This window comes from Bos mutus, chromosome 19, assembly GCF_027580195.1.
Source record: "Bos mutus isolate GX-2022 chromosome 19, NWIPB_WYAK_1.1, whole genome shotgun sequence".
Taxonomy (NCBI): Eukaryota; Metazoa; Chordata; class Mammalia; order Artiodactyla; family Bovidae; genus Bos; species Bos mutus.
Window position 1 is genome coordinate 30,957,134 of NC_091635.1, and position 23,016 is coordinate 30,980,149.

Sequence of the window (23,016 nt, forward strand, 5' to 3'; positions counted from 1 at the left end):
CAACCCACTCCAGTATTCTTACCTGGAGAATCCCATGGACAGAGGAGCCTGGCGGGCTGTAGTCCATAGGGTCATACAGAGTTGGACATGACTTAGCAACTGAGCATGCATCCAGTATACTGGCTTATGTCATGTGCAAATCTTATACACCTCTCTTCTCTATCTTCACCTAAGTCATTGATAAAAAGATTAAAAAGGACAGGACCAAGCATGGATGCCGGGGTTATGTCACAAGAGCTCTGGTGATGATCCAGTAACTAACACTCTCTGGGTCCCACTGTTCAACTGGCTGGAACCTCTCCAAATTGCATTATAACTCAGCACATTGTCTTTCCATAAGGACATCATGAATTACAGTGGGGAAAGGGAGTGAAATGAAATGAAGACCAAGGAAGCCTTCCTATTTGGTTTGAACTGGATTCGTGAGTTACTTGTATAATGAAAAATAATCTCTTTAAAATATTTTAAAAAAGAAAACTGGTTTATTAAAAAAAAAAAATGCCTTGCCCAAACCAGGATACACATAATATCCACAACATACCTATGACTTATATCTAGTAATGGGATCAAGAAAAACTTATTATTTTAAAAACTCATCCTGGCTTCCTAAGTGTTCAACAGTCATCTATTCTAAAATTCCTTCCATAATTTTTACCATGGATGCATAGCACTCACTAGTCCATAGTTTCTGAAGGCAGTACCTTTTCTTCCTCTTTGAAAAGTAGGAGTTTCCCGATTCACTTTTTAGCACCATGGCCATGCCTCATTTTCTTAAGCTTTCTAGCCTACCTGTGCAACGTCTCACCCACCATCCCACCCAGGACACAATTCATCTGGGGCCTGGAGACTTGAACTCATCTAAAGGTGTGAGCTACTCCCTTTTGACCTACATGGTTTCAATTTTCTTTTTCCAGTGTTTATTCTATTTTTTCTGGTTTGAAGGACAGTTTCTCTGATGAAGAAGACAAATGGCAGTCAAGACTTTTCTCCTGCTCTTCTGCTGGCCCATTAATAGCAAGCCTCCACCGAGGCGCAGTGGGCTCATCAGTGTGCTTCTTACTCACTTTGTTCTGAACAGGGCTACAACATAAAAGCCGCCTTCGGCGTCTTCTGCAAGCCTCAAACCCTTCTGAACCTCATCCTCTGTAACTCTCCTGAAGAGGAGGCACAGGAATCTGTGTCTTCCCTTTCCACTGCTTTTGTGTATTTTTTTTCTTCGTTGCTGCTCGCGGGCTTTCTCTAGTCGCGGCGAGTGGAGGCTACCTTCGTTGTGGTGCACAGACTTCTCATTTCAGGCAGGCTTCACTAGTTGCGGCTCAAGGGCCCTTGAGCTTTGGCTCAGTAGTTGTGGCGCACGGATTTAGTTGCTCCACAGCATGTGGAATCTTCCTGGATCACTGATCAAACACGTGTCCCCTGCATTGGTAGGTGATTCTTAACTACTGAACCACCAGGGAAGGCCCTATACATCTTTAAAACCTGAGTTTATGAGGGAGCTCCCAGGACAGCAGCCCTTGAAAGAGCTGACTACCTTTTCTAAGTTAGAACTATTCATGATAGCCAAAAGGCACTTCAAGCAAATGGAAGAAGAGCTACTACCTGAAGAACTAGAACTCAGAATATAAAACCACCCTACCAATGAAATTACCTTATATGCTCCTTTGGAACTTCAAGCTTTCTTACGGGCAGTATAAGAACCAAATTAAATCATAATAATTATAAAAAGGGCAATGTTAGAGATAAATACAGGTTACTATAGGAGCACAGAAGATTCACTATTTCATTGCTTTTTTTAAAAACAGAGATGAGAAAAAGTAATATATTTGTTTTACCTCATCAAGATCTTTGGTCTCTCTGCCCAATTCATCATCATCTTCATCAGAATCAAGCTCTGGTCCGATGTAATTCCCAAACTCGTCATACAAGTCAGTATCCATGGTGCTAAAATTCAACAAGAGAAAAGTTAGATGCTGGTGAGGAAACCGAGGCCTCCACCCTGGCCTATGGTTGACCATATCCCTTCACATACTCTCCTCTCCAGTTACATCAACCCACCACCTGCTCCTCTAAAGCCCTGTACTTCTCCCTCCTCTCTGTCCTAATCCTGCGTCTGTTCACATACACTTTGCCCACTTCTTCCCCTCCCTCCACCAGCGCTTGAACCCATGCCCCCTGCCGTAGAAGCATGGAGTCCTAACCACTGGACTGCCAGGGAAGTCCCAGCCCACTTGTTGGTTTTTTTTTAATACTAAAAGAATTTTAATTTTAAAGTAATTAAATACAGGAAGTTGCAGAAACAGTGCACATCACTTTTTCCTAAGTTATTTGAGAATAAGTTGCTGACACAATGTCTCATCACCTCTTCAGACTTTAGTGCAGGAGTTGGTAAACTATAGCCTGTGGCCAAATCTGGCTGTTCCCATAACGGCCTGGAAGGTATGATTTTTTTAATATTTTTAAACATTTGGAAAAAAAAGTCAAAAGAACAGTATTTCATGATACATGACAATTAGTTCTATGAAATTCAAATTTCAGTGTCTATGAAAACAGCTTTACTAGAACACAGCCATGCCCATTTTTTATACTCTCTGTGGCTGCTTTCACCCTGTAACAGCTGAGGAGCTGCCTCTGAGACTATATGGCCCTCAGAGCCTAAAATATTTACTATCTGGCCCTTAATAGACAAAGTTTGCCAACCCCTGCTCTTAGTGTGTGTGATTCCTACAAACAAGGACATTCTTCTACATAACCACAATACAACCATCAAAATCAGAAAATACTGACACATTACTACACCTAATCCACAGGCCCCCATACAAGTTTCAGAAATTGTTCCACTCATGTCCTGCACAGCAAAGGACTCCATGTTTGCACCTGGCTACCATGTCTTTAGTCTCTTTCAATCTGGAACAATCCTTGGTCTTTCCTTGATTTCTATGACTTGACACTTTTGAAGATTATAGGCTAGTGAGTTTGTAGAATATTCCTGAATTTAAGTTTGTCTGATATTTCCTCATGATTAGAGTCGTTATGCTTTTTTTTTTGGTAAGACTATCACAGTAGTGAGGCTGTGCTCTTTTTAGTCCAACTCCTAACAAGTGGCATGTGATTTTAATCTCTTCCATCAGTGGTGATGTTAACTTAACCACTTGATTATGGTGGTGTCTACCAGGCCTTTCCACTGTATAAAGATACTTGTTTTTTCTCTGCAGTTAATAAATATTTTGTGGGCTGTCTCCACTTCAAGTATTGAAATTCTATTCAAAAAACTGTTCAAAGACCACTTCCTTCAAGTCTTCCTAGAGCCTCAATTTCTCACTCACCTATGATGCTACAGCCTTTTGTGTCTTTATCAGCATTTACTTCTGTCATCAACGGTAGTTAACTGCACTAATTACCCTCAACAACAACTCTACAGCTTACAAGTAATAGACAACAGACCAGAGCATGGATTACTGGTCAGGGCTCTGGAACTGGTAGACCTAGATTTGAATCCAAACTTTGTCACTTAATAACTATGATAACTATGTGACTTTAAGTAAGCTATTCACCTCTCCAAGCCTGTTTCTTCAACTGGAAAATAAAGTGATTAATTTTCATCATATAAAGCGTTATGAGAATTAAACAAAATAGGCTGTGTAAAGAATTCATCACGATTCCAGGATCAGTCAATGTTAGCTGGCATTATTTTTTAGCCATTCTTTTGTCTGTTTTATTTGTATTTCTTAGTTAAAAAACTTTTTTGGCCATTCTTGAATACAGGAACCCTGTGCTCCTTGTGCCCATGTGCCAATGCCCAAGACACCACTTCACATAAGTAGGCACCGGATAAATGTTAACTGACCAGAACATTCAATTTTGAGATACTGGTATTTATTCCATGAGGGTAATCCCTCCACCTCCTTCAGTGCCCCTTGTTGAGTGCTGACTGTGGATAAAATAGAGAAATAATAGCTCCACTACTAATAAGAAAATGTAAATTATCACAGAAACTTTCATATGCATATTCTTTTTATTTCCAAAGAGCTATCATCTCTGTGCACATTTCATTCTCCCAAGACACCTATGAAATGACTGCAGAAATTTCTATACAAGACTGTTCATGAAATAATCCAAATCATTTCTGCTTCAGGGCCATTGCACTTACTCTACTCTTCCAAAATGCTCTTCCCTCGGGCCTGTATACCTTGTTCCTTCATCTCACTCAGGTCTCTACTAACACAGCACCTTCTCTGAGAAACCTTCCCTTATCACTCTAAAAAACTCCTCCCCTCACACACACACTCTCCAACCCCTATTTTCAATGTTTTATTATTTTTATTAACATTTATCATTAGCTGACAAGTATCTATTCTTGTATATACAAGATATACAAGTATATACATAGATATACAAGTATCTATGTATTTACCGTCACCTCTCCAACTACAGTTTAAGCAAGGACTGTTTTTGTTTGTTTTCACTTAAAAGGGTGCCTGGCACAAAACAGAACCACTTACTGAATGACGAAATGTATGGCTCCAACAAGGCACAGAGAAGACAGCTGACCTGCCCACAGTTGCACAAAACTAGTGAATTTCGGTACCAAACTTCACTGCAGCTTCCCGCTACAATGCAGGCTCTCAAAGCAACACAGAGTAACGACGGAGGGAGCTTGATAGAGAAATGAAGGCGGCACAGTTGGAAGACAGAGTAAGATAGGGGAATACACACTGCAAGAACGACCCCTGCCCAGGGAAAGGGTTTTACAGACGGACGACACGCAGGGAACCCAGGAATCGGTTGGGGGGGGGGGCGGGGGCGGGCTTTCATTCTCTATCCTACTCCACGCCTCAATTTACCCATCTGTAAAGTGAACGTGGCATATAACATATAGCATCTCTTCCAGATCTGACATTTAATTTCCCATTCCACCAGAGCAAGCCTCCCCTGACGCTGACCAGCGGCACTCACCTCCCGTTGCTCAGCCAAAAACTCCCAGTCGGCCGCTGGAGACCGTGCTTCCGCCCCACGCTGCCTCACCGCCTGCGCCCGCCGTTCGGAAGGACCCCACAGGCGCCGCGGTCGCGTTTCTTCCCGGGAGGGCAGCCCTCTGCCTGTGGACCAGCTCGGAGGAATCCCGGCTGCGGACACAAGAACCTGAGAAGAGGAACTGAGGGTCCCCAAACCACGGTGTGGGCTGCTCCAAAGAAACCGAGGCCTGAGGAGGCGTGAATCTGATCAGGCGCCTCGGGGCCACCCTGACCGGGGGGCCTTCGGGGCGATCACGTGGGAGGCTGTTGTAGCAGTTGCTAGGCAACCACAGCTGCTGGGCGTGGTCTACGCTGAGCTGACTTCGTCCGGCAGTATCTGGGTATCCCCAAAGAAAGAAAGAAAGGAAACCGAGGCCCCGGCTGCTGGGGTGAAGGTCAGAGGGCAGGAGGATTAAGTGTTCTAGATTTTCAGTGACTGGGAAAGGCTCAGAACTAGGCAGGAGTCAGGACACCTGAGTTCAGTTCCTGGCCAGCCCACCCTACTTCTTGGTCTTTCGCTTACCCATGTTAGGGTGGAGGGTTGGTTTTAGACCTCCTGCTTCCGTGTTGGGGCTTCCCTGGTGGCTCAGACGGTAAAGAATCTGCCTGCAGTGCTGGAGACCTGGGTCAGGAAAATGCCCTGGAGGAGGAAATGGCAACCCACTCCAGTATTCTTGCCTGGGAGATCCCAGGGACTGAGGAGTTTGGTGGGGATGACTTCGCCACGTGATCTTTAGCTAATAGCTCGGAGCAGCAGTAGTAAGGTTTAGAAGGGTCTCACAGCAGTAAATGCGGATCCAAGATTAAAACTCATATAGGTGATCTCTCTATAGAACGAATTAATCAGCCTCAGATATGCGGAAGTTGCAGAAGTACATAGACAGAACTAAAGAGGTTGCCCAAGTACCTAGAGATTTATGCTTCAGCCTTGGGCTGGACAGAGGGATTTGAAAACCAGAATCATTAAGCCCCTTCCTCTGTCGCGTCTGCTTGATTTCCTGCTCAATCATTGCATCTGGTTTCGGGTGGAAAGTATCTTTCCTCCTTAAAAGACATTTAAGGATGGGTGCTTCCCTGGTGGCTCAGATCGTAAAGAATCTGCCTGCAGTGTGGGAGACCCGGGTTGGATCCCTGGATGGGGAACATAACACTGGAGAAGGGAATGGCAACCCACTCCAGTATTCTTGCCTGGAGAATTCCATGGACAGAGCCGCCTTCAGTTCAGTTAAGTGCAGTCGCTCAGTCGTTTCCGACTCTTTGCGACCCCACGAACCGCAGCACGTCAGGCTTCCCTGTCCAACACCAACTCCTGGAGTCCACCCAAACCCATGTCCATCGAGTCGATGATACCATCCAAGAGCTGCCTGGTGGGCTACAATCCATGAGGTCGCAGCTGTGACAGGACAGAACGACTAATGCTTAACTTAGCAATGGGTGAATTTTTATCCCTGGGCTCAAGAATAGCTTACAGTAGTTCTGATTTTGTGAGGGCCTCTATCGCAACTTGTATATAGTGAGTCCTTGTGGAAATGTGAAGGAACTAAATTCTGAAATCAAAATGCTTCCTCAGCCAAAGCACCAATACTAAAATATTTTTAGAGACAGAATAAAAAAGAATGAAAAATTGCTATTTAAAACAATATGGATGGACCTAGAGGGTGTTATGCTAAGGTGTTATAGGGTATTACAGGGTATTTTAAGACAGAGAAAGTTAAATACTGCATGATTTCACTTATATGTGAAATCTAAAAAACAAAACAAGGAAAACAGAAAGATTCACAGATACTGAGAACACACTGGTGGTTGCTACAGGGGAAGGTAGCGGGGAGGAATGGATGAAATAGATTAAGAGGCACAAACTTCCAGCCATAAGATATATTGTTATGAGAATGTAACATACAAAATAGGGAATAAGTCAATAATATTGTAATAACTCTTAAATTATGACAGATGGTAACTAAACATTGTGGTGATCATCTGGTAATGTATATAAATGTTGAATTACTGTGTTGTACACCTGAAACTAATATAACATTTAATGTCAATTAAATTCCAATTAAAAAATATTTTCAGAGGCAGAGAACAAAATTAAGATAAGGCACTAAATTGAAAGTCAAGACTGTTTTCGGCGACAACAAATCTTAAGTAAGACCTCACTGTGTGACTCAGCTCCCCTCTGTAAAACAGAGAACTAGATTTTTTTAACACCCCCCAAGATAAGTGACTAGATGTCCAGAGTGCTTTGGGGTCGTTTTGTTGGCTGGCAAAGAATCCAGATGCAAACGCCCACTACCCCCCCATCCCTGATATTCGTCTTCTGTTTGACATTCATTTCCTTTGCCTTCCTAGGCAGGGGCCATGAAAAGGAATGACGTCATCAACTTCAAGGCTTTGGAGAAAGAGCTGCAGGCTGCACTCATTGCTGATGAGAAGTACAAACGGGAGAATGCTGCCAAGTTACGGGCAGTGGAACAGAAGGTAGCTTCCTATGAGGAATTCAGGTCAGCTTAATGCCATTTTTCTCAGGCTCTCCTGTTCTGGTTTACTATAGTGGATAAAAGCATGCACCTGGCCTCAGACCATTCTGGGCTCAGTCTTAGCCCTACCTTCTGCTACCTGTGTGCTGCTGCTGCTGCTAAGTCACTTCAGTCATGTCCGACTCTGTGTGACCCCATAGACGGCAGCCCACCAGGCTCCCCCGTCCCTGGGATTCTCCAGGCAAGAACACTGGAGTGGGTTGCCATTTCCTTCTCCAACGCATGAAAGTGAAAAGTGAAAGTGAAGTCGCTCAGTCGAGTCCGACCCTCAGCGACCCCATGGACTGCAGCCTACCAGGCTCCTCTGTCCATGGGATTTTCCAGGCAGGAGTACTGGAGTGGGGTGCCATTGCCTTCTCTGGCTACCTGTGTGATCTTATGCAAATTATTTTCCCTATCTGAGCCACTATTCCTCATCTGTAAGAGAGTGTAACTATTGTCATGATTAAACGTTATTGCACATAAGATTCTGAGCACGATACCTAACACATGGGAAGTGCTCAAAAGTTATCAGTTACTTTTGCTGTTATTTTTCTCATATGGGCTTGCCAACAGATCCAGCCTGTTTCATGCAGAGTCCAGCCACCTCATACTTACAGGCAGCATAAAGTCCATCCCCTAATCTCTGGCCTTTGCCCATAGGGGTATCGTCCTTGCATCACATCTGAAGCCGCTGGAACAGAAGGACAAGATGGGAGGAAAGAGGCCTGTGCCCTGGAACTGTCACACTAGTCAGGGAAGGCCCTCCCAGGATGAAACCAATGAACTCTCCCTGGTAGGTGAGGCCCAGCAGGAATCTCTGCCCTCAGCCTCCCATCCTATCTTACAACACATAGGTTTTCCTTGTGTCTCATGTAAAGCCAACGGAAACAACCTTCTGCCTCCAGTTCCAGAAAGAAAAGCAACCGGTGGGTGATGAAGCCCACACCTGCCAGATCAAGTCAGAAAGGTGTACTTGGCAGGCCCCTGTCCATCAGCCCTTGGCTTGCATTCCCAGATCACATTTGGGGTGCCCTGCCTTGGGTTATATGGTAGAGAATCTGATCCTCTCGCAGGGTTGGGAAGGAGATACAGCCTGTCAAACCCTGAACACTTGAGTTCTTTTTTCTCCTCCTGAAGTTTCCAAATACCTCCCACCCCACCCTGCTCAGAGTGAAGTCTGACTTACACTTGTAGAACAGGGCTATGTCCACACTCATCAGTAGGAAAGTCCTGGTACAGCTGAGAATCTCACATCATGGCCTGCATTTTTTCCTCTTGGGATCCTCCCTCCCCATCCCATCCCCTGTTCCTTCATCTGAAAATGAGGCCCACAGGGACTGCGGCCTTGCCAGTGCTCAGAGACCAATACCAGAACTGAAAACCCATGGGTTCCCCTTGCTGTCACAGAGCAGTTGGAAGAGCTCTGCACTCTCTTTCCCTTCCTTTGTGACCCAGGAGAAAACGCTCTTCCAGCCTGAGACCTCAGCCGAGTTCTACCGTGACTGGCGGCGACACTTGCACAGCGGGCCAGAGCGCTATGAGGCCCTGCTGCAGCTCGGGGGCCCGAAGCTGGGCCGCCTCTTCCAGATGGACGTGGGGTTTGGACTTCTAGGGGAGATGCTGGTGGCGCTGGCTGATCACGTGAGGCCTGCTGATTGCTGGGCGGTGCTGGGGATCCTGCACAGCCTGGCCAGCACTGGGCGCTTCACCCTGAACCTGAGCCTGATGAGCCGTGCAGAGAGAGAGAGCTGCAGAGCCTTGTTTCAGAAGTTGCAGGCCATGGGCACCCCCAGCTCGGAGGGGCAGGGTCTGGGGGAGCAGCCGGGTGGGCTTCAGGAGGAGGAGGGTCTGCTGCAAGAGCTGCTGATGCTATACCACGTGGACTGATGGGACCATTTACCTTCAGAGGCCCCCACTGGTCATCAGAGGCATTTTTTGATGGTCTTGGGGGCTCTGCGGGACTCTAATCAGAAACCCACACTGGATTCCCTTTTGGATTTAGAATTTTCACAACCAAAGCAGGAACTGAATTTTCACTTTTCCCCCAGCCCCTTGGGGGCTTCATATTCTGAACTTTGTAGATCTACAGGATGGTCAAGGGCCAAGCTGAAAGACTTTTGCTTTCCACCCTTAGAGCCTGCCAGTCTGCTAGCCCATGGCCCTGAGATATGGGTGAGCACCCAACCAAACACTGGTACCACCCATTGCAGCCTCCACTCAAAACAAGGAAAAACCAAAATTGTTAATCCTCCGTGGTTAACAAATACTGATCTCCATAGTTCTTTTTTTTTAAATTGATTTTTATTGGAGTATAGTTGCCTTACAATGTTGTTAGTTTCCTCTGTATAGCAAAGTGAATCACTTATATATATATGTATTAGATTTCCTTCCCATTTAGGTGACCACAGAGCATTGAGTAGAGTTACCTGTGGTATACAGTAGATTCTCATTAGTTATCTATTTTATACATAGTAGTCTACATATGGTCAATCCCAATCTCCCAGTTCATCCTCCATAGCCCTTAAACAAGAGTATTCATCACCAGAAACCAATGAATGGACATTTAGTCAATAAATGATCAAATGCTACCTCATTTGAAGTGGAATATTTTTCTCCAGGGGCTGAGTTCCCATGCAGGTTGGGCCTGAGAAAGCCCCAAGCCTTCAGCTCAGGCCTGGCCAGCCTCCAGGTATCTTCAGATGGCCCGATGTGCAGGTGGGAGGGTTTCCTTCAACTCTCAGATTAACCAAAGGGAAGACCTTTCCACCAGGCAGGCAGGCAGGGCAGAGCCTGAAGCAGAAGGGCAGAGATTTTCCCGAACTTGTACCTGGGCCCTTGTTTCTTCTCCTGGCTTCCCCTGACCCAGTGTTCTAGAATGCTAGAGTTCTAGAAAGGGGAGAGGGAGCCAGATTCTAGAATGGTTTTCTCCTCAAGATCACATCTGGAACATGAGAAGGGCATCTTGTATGTTAACTAGGAATCAACTGCCTTGCCTATGGCAGCTTCCTCTGCAGACTGTTGCTTCTTTTCCTGGCTGCTTAATCCTTTCCTCATATAGATGCCTCCTCCCAGCAGTGATTGCTAGAAGCCCCATAGGCCTTTAGTGCCTCGGGTTTGCCCCCACCCCCTCTGACCCTTCCCTTGCACAGGCATGAACCTGGCCCACACCACTGTGCTCCTGTGGGCGTGGGGGAGCCTCCAGGCCTTTGAAATAGTGGAGAAAGAGAACATCTTTCAGAGGACCCCCTGCCCGGCTTTCCTGATGTTTGACAACGCGGCCTACCTGACCGACATGAGCTTCGAGCTCCCCTGCCCCTGCAAGCCGGAGGAGGTGTCCGCTGTCGTTTGGTACTATCAGAAGCACCTGGGCAGCAGCCACACCAAAGTGCTGACGGACTTTGATGGGCGGGTGCTGACGGAGGCCGCCCAGGTGCGCGTGGGCAGCGACATGCTGGTCCGCTTCAGCATCCGCATGTTCAGCCTCTTAGTCTTCCGGGCGCAGCCGGAAGACTCCGGGTTGTATTTTTGCGGCACGCGCAAGGGGGACTACTTTTACGCCTATGACGTGGACATCCAGAGCAGTGAGGGGATGGTGGCTACCTTCAAGGACCAGGGCCAGGAACCCTTGGAAGACGAGTACCACGGGAGCCTCCGCGTCTTCACCACCTTCTGGGAGTGGACCCCCTGCGACCGCTGCGGGGTGCGCGGGGAGCAGTGGCGTATCGGTCTGTGCTACCTGCAGAGCCCGGACCTCTCTCCCCGCTACCGCAAGATACTGCCCAACGTGGTGTCTTGCGGTTCGAGAGCTGTGCCCAGGCAGCTCCGGGCCAAGGCCAGCGACCACAACCCCGAGCTGCTGGTTCGGAGCTGCCTGATGCCCTGCGAGAAGAAGAAGGTCCAGGAGGGCGTGATGGCCATCTTCAACTATGTGTCCAAAGTGGGCAGCCGGCCCTGGTTGCCTCAGGTGCCCATTCAGTTCCACCAGCAGAGGCTGGGCCATGGACTCATCATCTCCTGCCCCGGGGCCCGGCCAGAGCACGCAGTGGCCTGGGACAAGGACCACCAGTACCTCTACCGCACGCAGTACCTGAAGGGCGTCAATGGGTCCATGAGGGTGTTCATCGACCACGGCAACCATCTTCACATCCGCTTCACCCAGCTGGAAGACCGGGGCATCTACTATTGCTGGCGGCAGGGCGAGCGCATTGCTGGGTTCCGACTGGGCGTGACATCTCCAGGTCGCTACCCGGTCTCCTTCTCTGACCCCGAGACTCGGGCCGCCCTGGGGCTCATTCTGATAGGCTACATGCTCATCACGGTCATCTTTATCAGCATTCACCTTTGTCGTTGCTGCTGTTACTTATTCCGTTTTTGTCCCAACTTCTCCCCCAGGCTCTCTCGCCCCCAGCTCTGAAGACCAGCTGTGCTCAAATGTGTTTGTTAAATGGTACCAGATGCCTCTGGTTGGGGGCGGGGCATGCGAACCTGCCCCCCATTTTCGTGAGCAAGTCTGGAACCTCATCTGGGAAGCAGGGAAGCCTGAGCAGGTGGGAGATGGGGAACTGAGTCCAGGATGGAAGTAGTCGGAGTGCACGTGTCTTCTGACTTCATGCTTAGAGAAGGAAGAAGGTAACCTAATATTTATCTGCTATCTGGTGTTGACTGTGTTTGATGTGCTTTATTTTCTTGCCTTCGTGGATTGCCAAGTGGGTGCTGTTTGAACTGAAGGTAGCAGAGAGAGGAAGAAAAGAGTTGGGGTACCTAGTATATCCTCTTTGTCTTCTTTCCCAGCCTCATCCCAGGACCAGCAGGTAGAAATGGTGAGTTTGGGAATAAAGGTAGAGACCAGGACAGGAGAAATGGGTGAGGAAAGTGGAGAGTGAATTCAGGGCTTTCCTGAGAGATGGCACCCAGCCTGGGGCTGGAGGTGAGAAGAGGAGCCAGAAGCAAAGGCAGTGGGTGCATGGGGCACCAGGGCTGGAGAGCAGAGCAGGGTTGGAGGTGGGATTTGTCATGTGGCCATTTCTGGGGATGCTGGGAGCCCCAAGATGATCAGTGATAAGAAGCAAGTTGTGTCTTGCCTGAGGCTGCTTCCTGTCCTCTGCTCCAGCCTCAGCCTCCGCTGAACAGATCAGAGTCCACTCTGGGGAAGGCCACAGCAGTTGTCTTTATTTGTTGCATTTATGTCAGTGACTAAAGCCCGCAGCAATGCCCCAAAGGTTAGCAGCAGTGGGTGGCAGGAGGGAATGGGGGAAGGGTATGCAGTTAAGTCCCTCTGACTTGGACGGAGATGGGGACCCTGGAGTGGGCTTCAGAGCCCCACTTGTGGGCACTGATCATCTCATGCCCACTAGTCTCCCTGTGAACAGCAGAACAGGTACTCAGGGTGAAAGTGTCTGCCCCAAGCTTTCCTGCCTCCAGGCTGCGGGAACACAAACCAGTGTCTTCACTCTGCATGGGCCTCAGGTTCCAAATCATAAAATAAAATGCTACCTAAAACATGGGGAGGTGGGTATGTTTTGTATTTGACTAAGAGGGGACTACAGGGGCCTTGGTTTAGGGAAGAGCAGTGATCACTGTGGGGAGAGGAGGTTGGGTGGCAACAGAGGCTTCGCCTAGCAGTGTTTCCTGGGTCAGGTGGCAGTTGCAGGGGCTCACAGGCCTGGATGGACAAGGTTTACAAAGCAAGGAAAGGGCCTTGAGGGCTGGGACAAAGCAGGCCCCACTCCCATGAACAGCAGCCTCTTCCTTTCCTGTGTCAGCATCTTCAAGAGGATAAGACACTTTCTTGATTCCCACGACCCAAAGGCCAAGTGTAACTGCTCACCCACGACCCCAACTCTGATGTCTAGCATCATCCCAAGCGCTGCCCCCACCATCTCTACCTGCTCACTCCAGCCTGTATTGGAGTCCTCCTGGGCTTGACCTCTCTGTACCCACAGCAATGGACAAGGCCCCCTTCTACTCCCTCCCAGCACCCCTTTCCTCTGCACTTACACTATACTTCCCCCAAGCACAGAGAATCAAGCTCACACGGGCCCACGGCATGCCCATGTGGCAGCTCAGTGGGCCTGAGACACTCGACGCATCGCTCAGGAGGCCCCTCTGCGATCTGAGCAGGCCAGGAATTCTGTCTGCTGACTCTCCCAGTTGGCAGGATAGCCCCACCTACCCTCAGACTGGTCAGAGTCAGTCTAGAAGAATAAGCCTCTGGCCAAGGCCACCTTGCCTTGGGGACTTCCTCTGCTTGTCTCAGACTCTCAGTTTTCCTCTAGCAGCTCAAGGAAACTCGAAGGCCCCATTCTGGAGGCCCCAGACACCTCCAGCTCTGGCAACAGTTGCCATGACAACAGAGGTTCGGGATACGGAGGGCAGGGTGATTTATGAGGTCTCTCTGCCCTCCCCGCTTTCTCTCCTCCCTCCCAATTCTAGCCCAAGCTGCTGGCCGTGCCCCTTCAGGCCACCCTTTGGGGTGAGTGCCCTGTTAGTGTTGCTGGGTGTGGGGTGGGTGCTGTCTGACAGGCTTAATGCTGCTGGAGCCTAGGGTGGCAAGCTGGCATAGAGATGGAGCAGGAAGAGGAGCAACTGGATTGGGTGGGAACTCAATTCTGGGGAAATTAACTAGCAGAGAAGGGACAGCTACCCTGACTCCTGCTGCAGATGCCTCACACGGTGGGGCAGTGACCGCCAGATGAGTCCTGCTCACATCACATCCTTGTGCTCCTGCTTGGACTCCTTAATGACCTGAAGGGGACACAGAAGGTGCCACAGTTAGGAGCTCACACAGACTCCAGGTCCACCACAGTTAGGCAATGTGACCTGGGACAAGTTCCCAGCCTTCCAACTTTTCTATGATAGTAACCGGAATGCCGCCACGCGGCAGTCAGAGGGGGAAACGAGCTAATCCTGTCAAACATCTAGCAAACATCCGCCTGGCACATGCTGAGCTGCCGTTGTAAGCTTAGCTAGTTTTGTTGCTGGTACGGTGGGGAGGGGATATGCCCAATCTCCTCTTCCCATTCTTCTGCCAGGTCCCTTTCACCAAGCTGAAAGTTGAAAGTTGGGAGTGAAAGTTACTAATTTTCTTTCTCTCTCCCCCAGGCCTGTGGGGGCATCTGAGTCTGAGGGTGAGAAAGGGAGAAAGAAAGCGAATCAGGACCCTGTCCCGTGGCCTAAGCATCTAGGCTGCCCTTAGTGTAGGGACTGGGGAATGGAATTATATCCGGGCTCCTTCCCCTCCTCCAGAGCCTCCCAGAGGAACTCTTGGGAGGTATGGAGAACCTTCTATATGCCAGTCTAGGCTTTCTCCCGGAGCCTTCTGGGACCAGAATCTTGGGCCTGCCCTCCTCACCTCTCCATCCCGCATCTCCACGGTCTTCACCACAATGTTCCTCTTGAGGTGGCCTTCTGACACGGACTTGGTGTCCAGGCTGGTTTCTGAAGACATGAGGAGAGGAGGCCTCCATAGGTTCTCAGAGCCCTAGACATCCTCTCCCACCCTTGGTTTCTCCCTGAGACCCCTAATCGTGAGTACAAAAGCCAATCCAACCAGAGAAGTCCTAGGCTCTCCCAGAGGGGCTGGCAACCTCCTGAGTCCCCACAGTGCCAAGCAAGCCCTCACTGCCCTGCTTGCTGTCTTGGCCTGGCTGCATTTCAGCCCCTCTGCAGTCCCTCACCTGGCCCCTGGCTCCCTGGCAACCCAGCATCATGCCAAGGAAAGAGCATGTGGTTATTGAAGTCAGGCAGGCCAGAGCTTGAGTCCCAGCTCAGCCACATGACTCTGGGTAAGTTAATTTACCTCTTCCAAACTCAGTGTCCTCATCTACAAAATGGGGATGCTGCTGCCTACTTCTCTAGGTGGAAGTAGTGAGTCAGTTAACTGAAATAATGTGTTTAAAACAATGGGCACGGATTCAGTGTTCTATACGCATGGGTCCCTCTCCCATCCCTCTTCCCTTTTCCTGCTTCTCTCTGCCACTTCTCTAGGACCCTTTTCTGTCTGGCATGTGGCAGTATTGCCTCTACCTGGCCTGCTGGTTAACTCTTCTGATACTGAACTAAGCCCTAGGACATGCATAGCTAGTGTTCCTAAATTTCTAGTCCAGAAGAATTATATTTTCCCTCAGCTGAGAATTGAGGGCCACATACAAGTAAGAAGTAATTTATTCCCCCTGCAGAGAGAAAAATATAATATGTCACACTCACTAATGTTTACTATTAAGAGCAGGGGACATAAAACTTTATTCACTCCAAGAGCAGCAATCTAGAGGGAAATAATCCTCTGGGCTGAATCAGCCCTGAGCTGAACAACCGAGGCTCAGGGAAAGAGGAATCAGGCCAAGAGCCTGGCCGCCAGGCACCGTGAGACTCTAGGGGCCCTCCCAGTGATGGGAAGAGGTGAGGCAGAAGCTGGTGTTTGCTCAGAGGCCCAGAGCATCTCAGCTGAGTGCCTGAGGACTTAGCACCTTGAACACCGGCCAACTCTACTACTTTAATGTACATTTACCCTGTGCCAGGTCCTGGACTGGGTGCTGAGATTGCTGGGGAAATGACATAGGGTTGGCCCTTTAGGGAAACCTGGGAGGAGAGAGCTCAAGAAGATGGGGAGAGTGGGCTTGGTGAGCTTGCTCCCTATCAAGCTGAGAAAAGCACCATGTCTAAAAGGCAGGCAGCTAACCGAGAGCCGGCGGGGCTCCATCTACAACCTGGTGAGCCTGAATTGGTATAACTTGTATTGTGAGGCTTTTGAGATGTCTTGTGACCTTGTGACTTTCCCCTTCTTTGGTGCTTTTGCCCCCTGTAGTGACAAGCAGTTAAAAAAACACACAAACATCAAACACTCAGCTGGACAGGGATCTGCAGACAGGAGAGAGGTTAAGACCCTCACTCAGTTCTGCAGTGGAATGGGGAGTGGGCATGGGAGGAGGGACAAAGGGCAGAGCAGGACAGGAGTGGCTGCAAGCCCCACCTGGAATGCTCTGGGATGGTGTGTTCTGACTGGAAGTTGTGCCGTGAATAATGAAGGTCCCCACAGAGAGCATTGGGCCCCTCTGCCCTGGTCCTCCGCCTCAGACCAGAAGAGCAACCCACAGGCCTAGGGGAGGGGGCGGGAATCCAACACTCTGCCCACAAAACCCTGTTCTACTGACCTCGGATCTGCAGGTTGGAGAAGGTCTGCACAGGAATGGTGATGCTGAAAGACAGCAGAAGGAGAGGGGTGACCAGCCTGCCAGAGGACATTCCCAGGCCAGATTCTGGTCCAGGGTCGTCATGATAGCTTCGAGGCCCTTTTCCTTGCCAGGAAAGGCAAACCCCCATCTCTTAGCTTCTCCAGCAGCCAGTGCTCTGAGGATGACTGCAGGGAGGGGAGAGCAATGAAGAGAGTTCCCAGGAGGCAGAGGAGATTGGTCAGCAGAAAAGAAGTCCAGTCTTTGTTGGGAGGGTGGGGAGTGAGCCTTTTAGTTTGGAAGATAACCCAAGTCCTTACCCTAGGATCTGATCAACATGGGCTGAATTGAATCCATCCATTCATTCATCAGGCATTTATGAATACCAACTGTGTTTTAGGTGAGCACTGTGCTGGGCGCTGGGATAGGAGGGGGCTGGTCACGAGGCTGAATAAGACAGTCCCTGATGGGGCTTCCCAGGTGGCGCAGTGGTAAAGAACACACCTGCCAAAGCAGGAGACATGAGACGTGGGTTCTATCCCTGGGTCGGGAAGACCCGCTGGAGAAGGAAATGGCAACTCACTCCAGTATTCTTGCCTGGGAAATCCCATAGACATAGGAACCTGACGGGCTAACATCTATGGGAGTCGCAAAGAGGTGGACATGTCCGAGCACACGGGGCAGTAGGGCAGGCGGCCTGTCTGGGCTCACCGGTTCTCCTCGCCCTCTAGCAGCTTCCTGTAGGTGGCGATCTCAATGTCCAGGGCCAGTTTGACGTTGAGCAGATCCTGGTATTCCTGCAGGTGGCGCGCCATCTCGTCCTTGAGGCTCTGCCCCTCTTCCTCCAGCCGGGCCAGCGCCTCCTGGTAACTCGCCGCCTCCCGCGCGTGGCGCTCCTCTTGCTCGCGCATCTGCCGCTCCAGGGACTCGTTCTGTGGGTGGAGCCGGACCGTTCCCCGAGACCCCGCCCCAAGTAACTTTTCAGAGCTCCGCCCCAGACGGTCCTTCAGCATCTGCTAGGGCTGTAGGTCCCAGGTCTCCGGCTCGCTCACCCCGTACCCCTCCTCCGCCTGCGGCCCCGCCTGTGCTCACCGTGCCGCGCAAGGACTCCAGGTCGCAGGTCAAGGCCTGCAGCTGCCGCCGGTAGTCGTTGGCCTCATGCTTGGCCTGGCGGAGCAGCTCCGCGTTGCGGGCGGCGGCGTCGTTCAAGTCCGCAAACTAGATGAGGAGAGGGCTTTATGCTGGAGGGCGGTCTGGGGCCGCATATCGCGGGAGCTTAGTGGGCCCCGGGGGTTGGTACGCAGTCTGTAGGATCAGGGAGAAGGGCCGGACAGTAGGGTTGTTTTCCAGCCCACCCCACGCCATTGGCACTGGGTGGGATTATTCACAGTCACCCGTGGCCCATGGACACAGACACTGCCACTTCTCTAGCATCTAGCTCAATGCCTGATGAGGGAACGCATGAATGAGCAGAGGGTGTCACAGAGCCCAGACTCTCCAGTAGCTCCATCCTCGGGACTGAATCCTGTCCTCCTCGGTCACACACAGGGAGCTCTGGTGAGCAGAGACCAGGTCCTAATAACCCTCTCTCCCCCAGCCTGCACTGAATCCCTCATGGCTCCATCACGCCTTAACCTGCTCAGAACCATCACTGACTTCTGCCACTTACACTCCTCAGCTCCATGCCCTGGGCCAGGATCTCCGGGCCCCCACTCTTCTGTGCTTTATGGCCTCTACTCAGGCTGTGTCCTGCATGCCCTTCCTGAATGCCCTTTCTCTCTTCTCTTTATGTTCATAGGCTGCCAGTCCCGCCTGGCTCCACTGCCTCCCATGAAATCTGTCCTGCTCCCACATTGCGTGTAAACCCTGCCCTGCTGTGTTCTTCATAGACATCAGACTGAGTGACATCACATCTCCCTGGTCAGATGTGTCTCTGTATGCTGGGCAGAGCTTGGCATGCAGCAGATGCTCAATAACCCAGGATGCAGATGGCAGAAGCATCAAGAATGTGGGCTTGGGACTTCCTTGGCAGTCCAGTGGTTAAAGCCCCACCCTTCGAATGCGGGAGGCATGGGTTTGATCCTTGGTCAAGGAACTAACATCCTACATGCTTCGAGGCATGACCAAAAAAGCCCCCCAGATAAACAGTTAAAAAAAAAGAATACAGACTCTTAAGTGAGATAGCTAGGGTTAGAAATCCAGCTCTATTGCTTAGGAGCTGTGTGAGTTTGGTCAAATTGGTTAATCTCTCTGGACTTTAGTTCTGTCATCTATCAAAGAACAGTACCTACTTCATGGTAAGATAATCCTTGCAAAGCATAGGGCCTAAACACAAGAGTGTTGGCTAGTAGTCAATAGCAACAGATACTAATAAGTACTTATTGGAAGTAATACTGCCTGTATGACCCTGGGCAAGTCGCCTCACTTCTTTGGTGAAGGTCAGTCACTCAAAGAGGATCCTCTCCCAGCTTCCTCCACCCTCCTTCCCTGATTCTTTTGTATGGAGCCAGGAGGGCTGCCTGGAGAAGGCAGGCTGGCCCAAAGTCAGGGCTACCTTGGACCGGTACCACTCCTCCGCCTCATGCATGTTGCTGGATGCCACTGCCTCATACTGTGTGCGGATCTCTCTCAGGGCCGCTGTGAGGTCAGGCTTGGCTACATCCATCTCCACGTGGACCTGCTGCTGGGCCAGCTGCTCCTGGAGCTCCCGCACCTCCTGGCCAGGGTGAGAGAAGAGTTGCCAGGCCTCAGGGACCAGCTGCAACTGGGGCTTCCCCCTAGCATCATGCCCTCTTCTTTCTGCCCCTTGGACACGAACATTGGCTAGGGGAGATGGGATGCTCCTAGTTGGAGGAAATGGTGTTGTCCAGGATAAGGGAAGAAGGGGGTTAGTTTGGGGGCCCCAGGGTGTCCTCCTCCCAGGCCTGGAAGTCAGGAGCACTGGAAGCGTGTCTGTGTTCTCGTGAAAGAATGTCTGAGTCCTGTGGTGTGGATGTGCCTATGGGTTCCTGGGTTCCCTGAGCCCATGGATTCTGAATCTATTATCTGAAGTCAGAGCTCAGTGGGGTCTTTTTTTTTTTTTAATGTATGGCTGTCATTTCAATGGAAAGAGATGGCAGAGGGAGTGGAGTCATAGAGACCAACTGTGTGACCTTAGCACATTCTTTAACCTCTCTGGGCTTCAGGGTTCTCCTCTGTGAAAAGGAGATAACACTGGAACCACCCCTATCTCACAGGGCTGTAGTGAAGAAGAATGAGGCAACAGGGCCCACTTTAAGTGGAGTGTGTGTCGAGGTGCATCTTACCGGGGGCTGGGGGTGCTCTCTTATCTGTCTCTAGCTCTGCCTCCCTCAGTCTCTCTCTGCATCTCTTTCTCTGTCTCTCATTTTCTTTCTCTGTCAGTGTGTCCCTTTCTCTCTCTGAATATCTGTCTCTGTCTCCCCATCTCTTTCCCTCAGTTCCAGTCTCTGTGTTGGCCTTTTTTCCCCTTCTTCCCGATCTTACCTCCTCATGGATCTTCCTCAAGAACCGGATTTCCTCCTCCAGAGACTCAATCTTCCTCTCCAGATCCAGACGGGCCAGGGTGGCTTCATCTGCTTCCTGGAGCAGGGTGGGGCAAAGGGCCACTCTGACCCCAGACTCGTCCTGTCTGCTCCCTAGTCTAATCTGATCTCTCCTTTTGTGGCTGGTGGGGGGCAGGGAGAGCACGTTGCTCTGGAGGGCTGGGCTTAGGGACTATGTTGGGTGGGCTGCCATCAACATTTTCCCCCTCCCCGATCCCTCCTCACCACCCTGACCTGTCGATAGGCAGCCAGGTTGTTCTCAGCCTCCAGCCTCTGGTTGGTTTCATCCTGGAGCCTGAGGTAGAGAGACACACTCCTGGGTCTGGGCTCTTCTGACGACTGTGGGGACCCCTCCCCTGATCTCCCTGCCAGAGAGATACTCTCCCACCCTCAGGACCAGAGGAGCAGAAGGAGGAGTGAGGGGCAGAAGTATTCTAGACAGAGCCTTGGCCAGAAGGATGAGCAGACAAGAGCCTGTGCTTTAAGTCATTACCAAGGTGCCTTATCAGGGTTGCTGCACCTGCTCCTGCTCACACAGGCGCTTCCACCAACCTATACTCATTCCTGCCATACACACACACACACACACACACACACACACGTCTTCTCACACTTGAAGTCACACACGCATACTCTGCCAGCTCGGCAAGGACCATGCCCCTGGCATTTCCTGTGACCTTCAGAAATGGGTTTATTAAGATCTCCACCGTACAGCTGTGCAAGTTGAAGCACCTTGACTAGGGTCGTAAGCTGGGGACAGGCAGAGTCACCTGTGTTCTGAAGCCAGGCTTACCTGCTGTCTCCACTATTGCCTGTATCCCAGCCCAGTCCTCCTGGTGCACCCCCATCTTCCCTTCCAATTCCTCCTCTAGACAGAGCTAAAAATAAGTGTATTCTCTGTGCACAGTCGCAAGGCCCCGCAGTGAATAAAACTCAGAGAGACTGCCCACTAGGATCCCTGACTGTCCGCTTTCCTCAGCGGGAAGGTGTTGACGGTACAGCGGCTCCCTGGCAGGTTTTTGGGAATCAGATCCCCGGAAACCAGACTCTGAGCCTCGTCCCAGGCCCTCCATCATCTGAGAACAAGGATCGCCCTCCCTCCTAAAGGCGGGAAACGGGAACAGGAAGGCAGAGCTCCGCCTGAGACCTGCAGGCGCCCCCTCCCGGGACTCAGTCCTCCCGGTTCAGGAGGCCCCTCTGTGGCTCCTCTCCTCACTTCTGCCTCAAGGTGCCCAGGTCCTGTGCCAGGTTGTCCCTCTCCACCTCGAGCCGGGCGCTGTTGGCAGTGAGTTGATCGAGCCGCAGGCGCAGCTCGCGCAGCTCCGCCTGGTAGACGTCGGCCAGCTTGGTGGGTTCCTTGGCCCGCAGCTGGTTGAGCTCGGCAGCCAGCGCCTTGTTCTGCTGCTCCAGGAAGCGCACCTTCTCAATGTAGCTGGCGAAGCGGTCATTGAGCTCCATCATCTCTGCCCTCTCGCTGGCCCGGGTCTCCTTGAAGCCGGAGTTGAGTGCCCCGGCCAGGGAGAAGTCCACCCGGGCTGGGAGTGGAGGCGGCATTCGAGCCAAGGACAGGCGGGTGCCGGGACCCAGGCGGCGGCCCCCCACCACCATCTCTGAGGAGGAGACATAGGAGCGGCGAGTGGCTGAGGTGACCCGTCTCCTCTCCATCCTGGCCTCACTCTGCCCGCTCCAGAGATGTGCAGGCTTTAAGGAGGAGGGGACCGGCCTGGCACGGCCCAGGCTGCCCCTGGCAACGCCCCCTGGCATAGCCTGAGGGGGTGGTGCTGGGCCACAGCCAGGCCACGGGGAGAACGCCTCTCATCCCACCGAGGCCACTGTGCCCCGAGGCAGGGGCACCAGAGCATGCCAGCCTCGGTCTGGCTCCAGACAGAGCTGCTAGTGGGCAGTTCCTGGGGCCGATGCTGTCTGAAACCCTGACCACTGAGCAAGCAGACCCTTTCTCTGGAACCATGGGTCAGGGAAGGGCTGGACCAGATGACCCCAGACCTGTCTTCTAACTCTTAGATCCCATGACCCAGGCCCTCCCTCAGCGTTCTCCTTCCAGTGTCTGGTATTTGTTGGGAACTTGACGAAGAATAAACCTGTTCCCTACTCAGGAAACAGCCTGTGTTAGATTTCCTGACCACCTCAGTCCCAGCAGATTCCTGCCATCCTCCCCTCTGAGTGCAGGCGTCCACATTCCTGCTGTCTCCCCATCCCCCGGAGTTTTGGGGCTGTGGGCTGGAATTAGAACCAACCCTTTGTCTAGAGGGTCAATCGAGGCCTCTATCTAGCAGTGGGGGGATGATGGAAGGAATGTGGGGCTCCTGATAGGGCCAGAGGGGGCAGGTGCTGCACTCCCAGGCCCTCCCCCCACCCCTGGGGCCACCCTGAAGCTCTGGGCTCAGCCTCAGTGGGCTCACCTCAGCCTCCCTGCACCCCCTCCCAGAGCCCAGGCCTTGACAGCTCCACAAAGCACTTATAAATGAGCTGGCTGTCCCAACTCCCATCTTTGTCCCTGTAACATCCCATTTCCCTGGCCCCCTCTCACCTCACTCTCACAGTGAGAGTGGATTTATCTCCTTCAAGTTCCCACACATCAGGCTGAAAGGCTGGGAAAGGCTTCTGGGGATGAGTGGGTTTGGGTACTGAGGAGCCAGTGCTTCTGAACTGGGAGCCCGGGCCCAGTGCCCTGTGGCCCCTTGAGATTTCAGATCCATCCACCCCCTCGATCTGGTTGCCTGGTGGTCCACCCAGG

General features: G+C 51.2%; 4 protein-coding genes across 6 annotated transcripts in view; 2 read left to right on the forward strand and 2 right to left on the reverse strand.

Moving 5' to 3' along the window:
* EFTUD2 (elongation factor Tu GTP binding domain containing 2) overlaps positions 1–5,152 on the reverse strand; it is a 36,685-nt gene extending 31,533 nt beyond the window's left edge. Inside the window, exons 1-2 of one of the 2 annotated variants that reach the window (XM_005903341.2) lie at positions 4,954–5,152; positions 1,833–1,941 (exon numbers count right to left, since the gene is read on the reverse strand). In XM_005903341.2, the coding sequence (XP_005903403.1) occupies positions 1,833–1,937 (105 nt within the window). In that variant the 5' untranslated portion in view covers positions 1,938–1,941; positions 4,954–5,152. Of the gene's footprint in view, positions 1–1,832; positions 1,942–4,499; positions 4,637–4,953 lie in introns of those variants that run through there. The other variant, XM_070389958.1, reaches the window with a different exon arrangement.
* Positions 5,153–5,283: 131 nt separating this feature from the next.
* Positions 5,284–10,118, forward strand: DNAAF19 (dynein axonemal assembly factor 19). 2 transcript variants are annotated; one of them, XM_070389959.1, is made up of 4 exons: positions 5,284–5,407; positions 7,362–7,513; positions 8,192–8,324; positions 8,987–10,102. In XM_070389959.1, exons 2-4 carry the CDS (start codon positions 7,371–7,373, stop codon positions 9,416–9,418), a joined length of 708 nt encoding a protein of 235 aa, XP_070246060.1. In that variant the 5' UTR covers positions 5,284–5,407; positions 7,362–7,370; the 3' UTR covers positions 9,419–10,102. The 2 variants fall into 2 exon arrangements, with proteins under 2 accessions (XP_070246060.1, XP_070246061.1); XM_070389960.1 differs by lacking the exon at positions 5,284–5,407 and having other exon boundaries at positions 7,362–7,490; positions 8,987–10,118.
* Positions 10,119–10,351: 233 nt separating this feature from the next.
* FAM187A (family with sequence similarity 187 member A) lies at positions 10,352–12,069 on the forward strand. Its single transcript, XM_005903350.3, has one exon. It carries the CDS (start codon positions 10,683–10,685, stop codon positions 11,943–11,945), a length of 1,263 nt encoding a protein of 420 aa, XP_005903412.1. The 5' UTR covers positions 10,352–10,682; the 3' UTR covers positions 11,946–12,069.
* A 102-nt stretch (positions 12,070–12,171) lies between these two features.
* On the reverse strand, positions 12,172–21,926 carry GFAP (glial fibrillary acidic protein). Its single transcript, XM_005903343.2, has 9 exons — positions 21,478–21,926; positions 20,496–20,556; positions 20,203–20,298; positions 19,253–19,414; positions 17,791–17,916; positions 17,410–17,630; positions 16,681–16,724; positions 14,883–14,968; positions 12,172–14,275 (listed from the first exon to the last, which is right to left on the reverse strand). Exons 1-9 carry the CDS (start codon positions 21,924–21,926, stop codon positions 14,234–14,236), a joined length of 1,287 nt encoding a protein of 428 aa, XP_005903405.2. The 3' UTR covers positions 12,172–14,233.
* Positions 21,927–23,016: the final 1,090 nt, after the last annotated feature.

What these genes read in the sequence shown, in the direction of transcription:
- DNAAF19 (XM_070389959.1), top strand. Translation starts at nt 7,371, where the DNA reads ATGAAAAGGAATGACGTCATCAACTTCAAGGCTTTGGAGAAAGAGCTG. An exon ending in GCTTCCTATGAGGAATTCAG is followed by an intron (nt 7,514 to 8,191) that starts GTCAGCTTAATG and finishes CTTTGCCCATAG; the next exon opens with GGGTATCGTCCTTGCATCAC. An exon ending in AAACCAATGAACTCTCCCTG is followed by an intron (nt 8,325 to 8,986) that starts GTAGGTGAGGCC and finishes TTTGTGACCCAG; the next exon opens with GAGAAAACGCTCTTCCAGCC.
- FAM187A (XM_005903350.3), top strand. Translation starts at nt 10,683, where the DNA reads ATGAACCTGGCCCACACCACTGTGCTCCTGTGGGCGTGGGGGAGCCTC.
- GFAP (XM_005903343.2), bottom strand. Translation starts at nt 21,926, where the DNA reads ATGGAGAGGAGACGGGTCACCTCAGCCACTCGCCGCTCCTATGTCTCC. An exon ending in AGGAGTGGTACCGGTCCAAG is followed by an intron (nt 17,917 to 19,252) that starts GTAGCCCTGACT and finishes CTCCTCATCTAG; the next exon opens with TTTGCGGACTTGAACGACGC. An exon ending in TGGAGATGCGGGATGGAGAG is followed by an intron (nt 14,276 to 14,882) that starts GTGAGGAGGGCA and finishes TGTCCCCTTCAG; the next exon opens with GTCATTAAGGAGTCCAAGCA.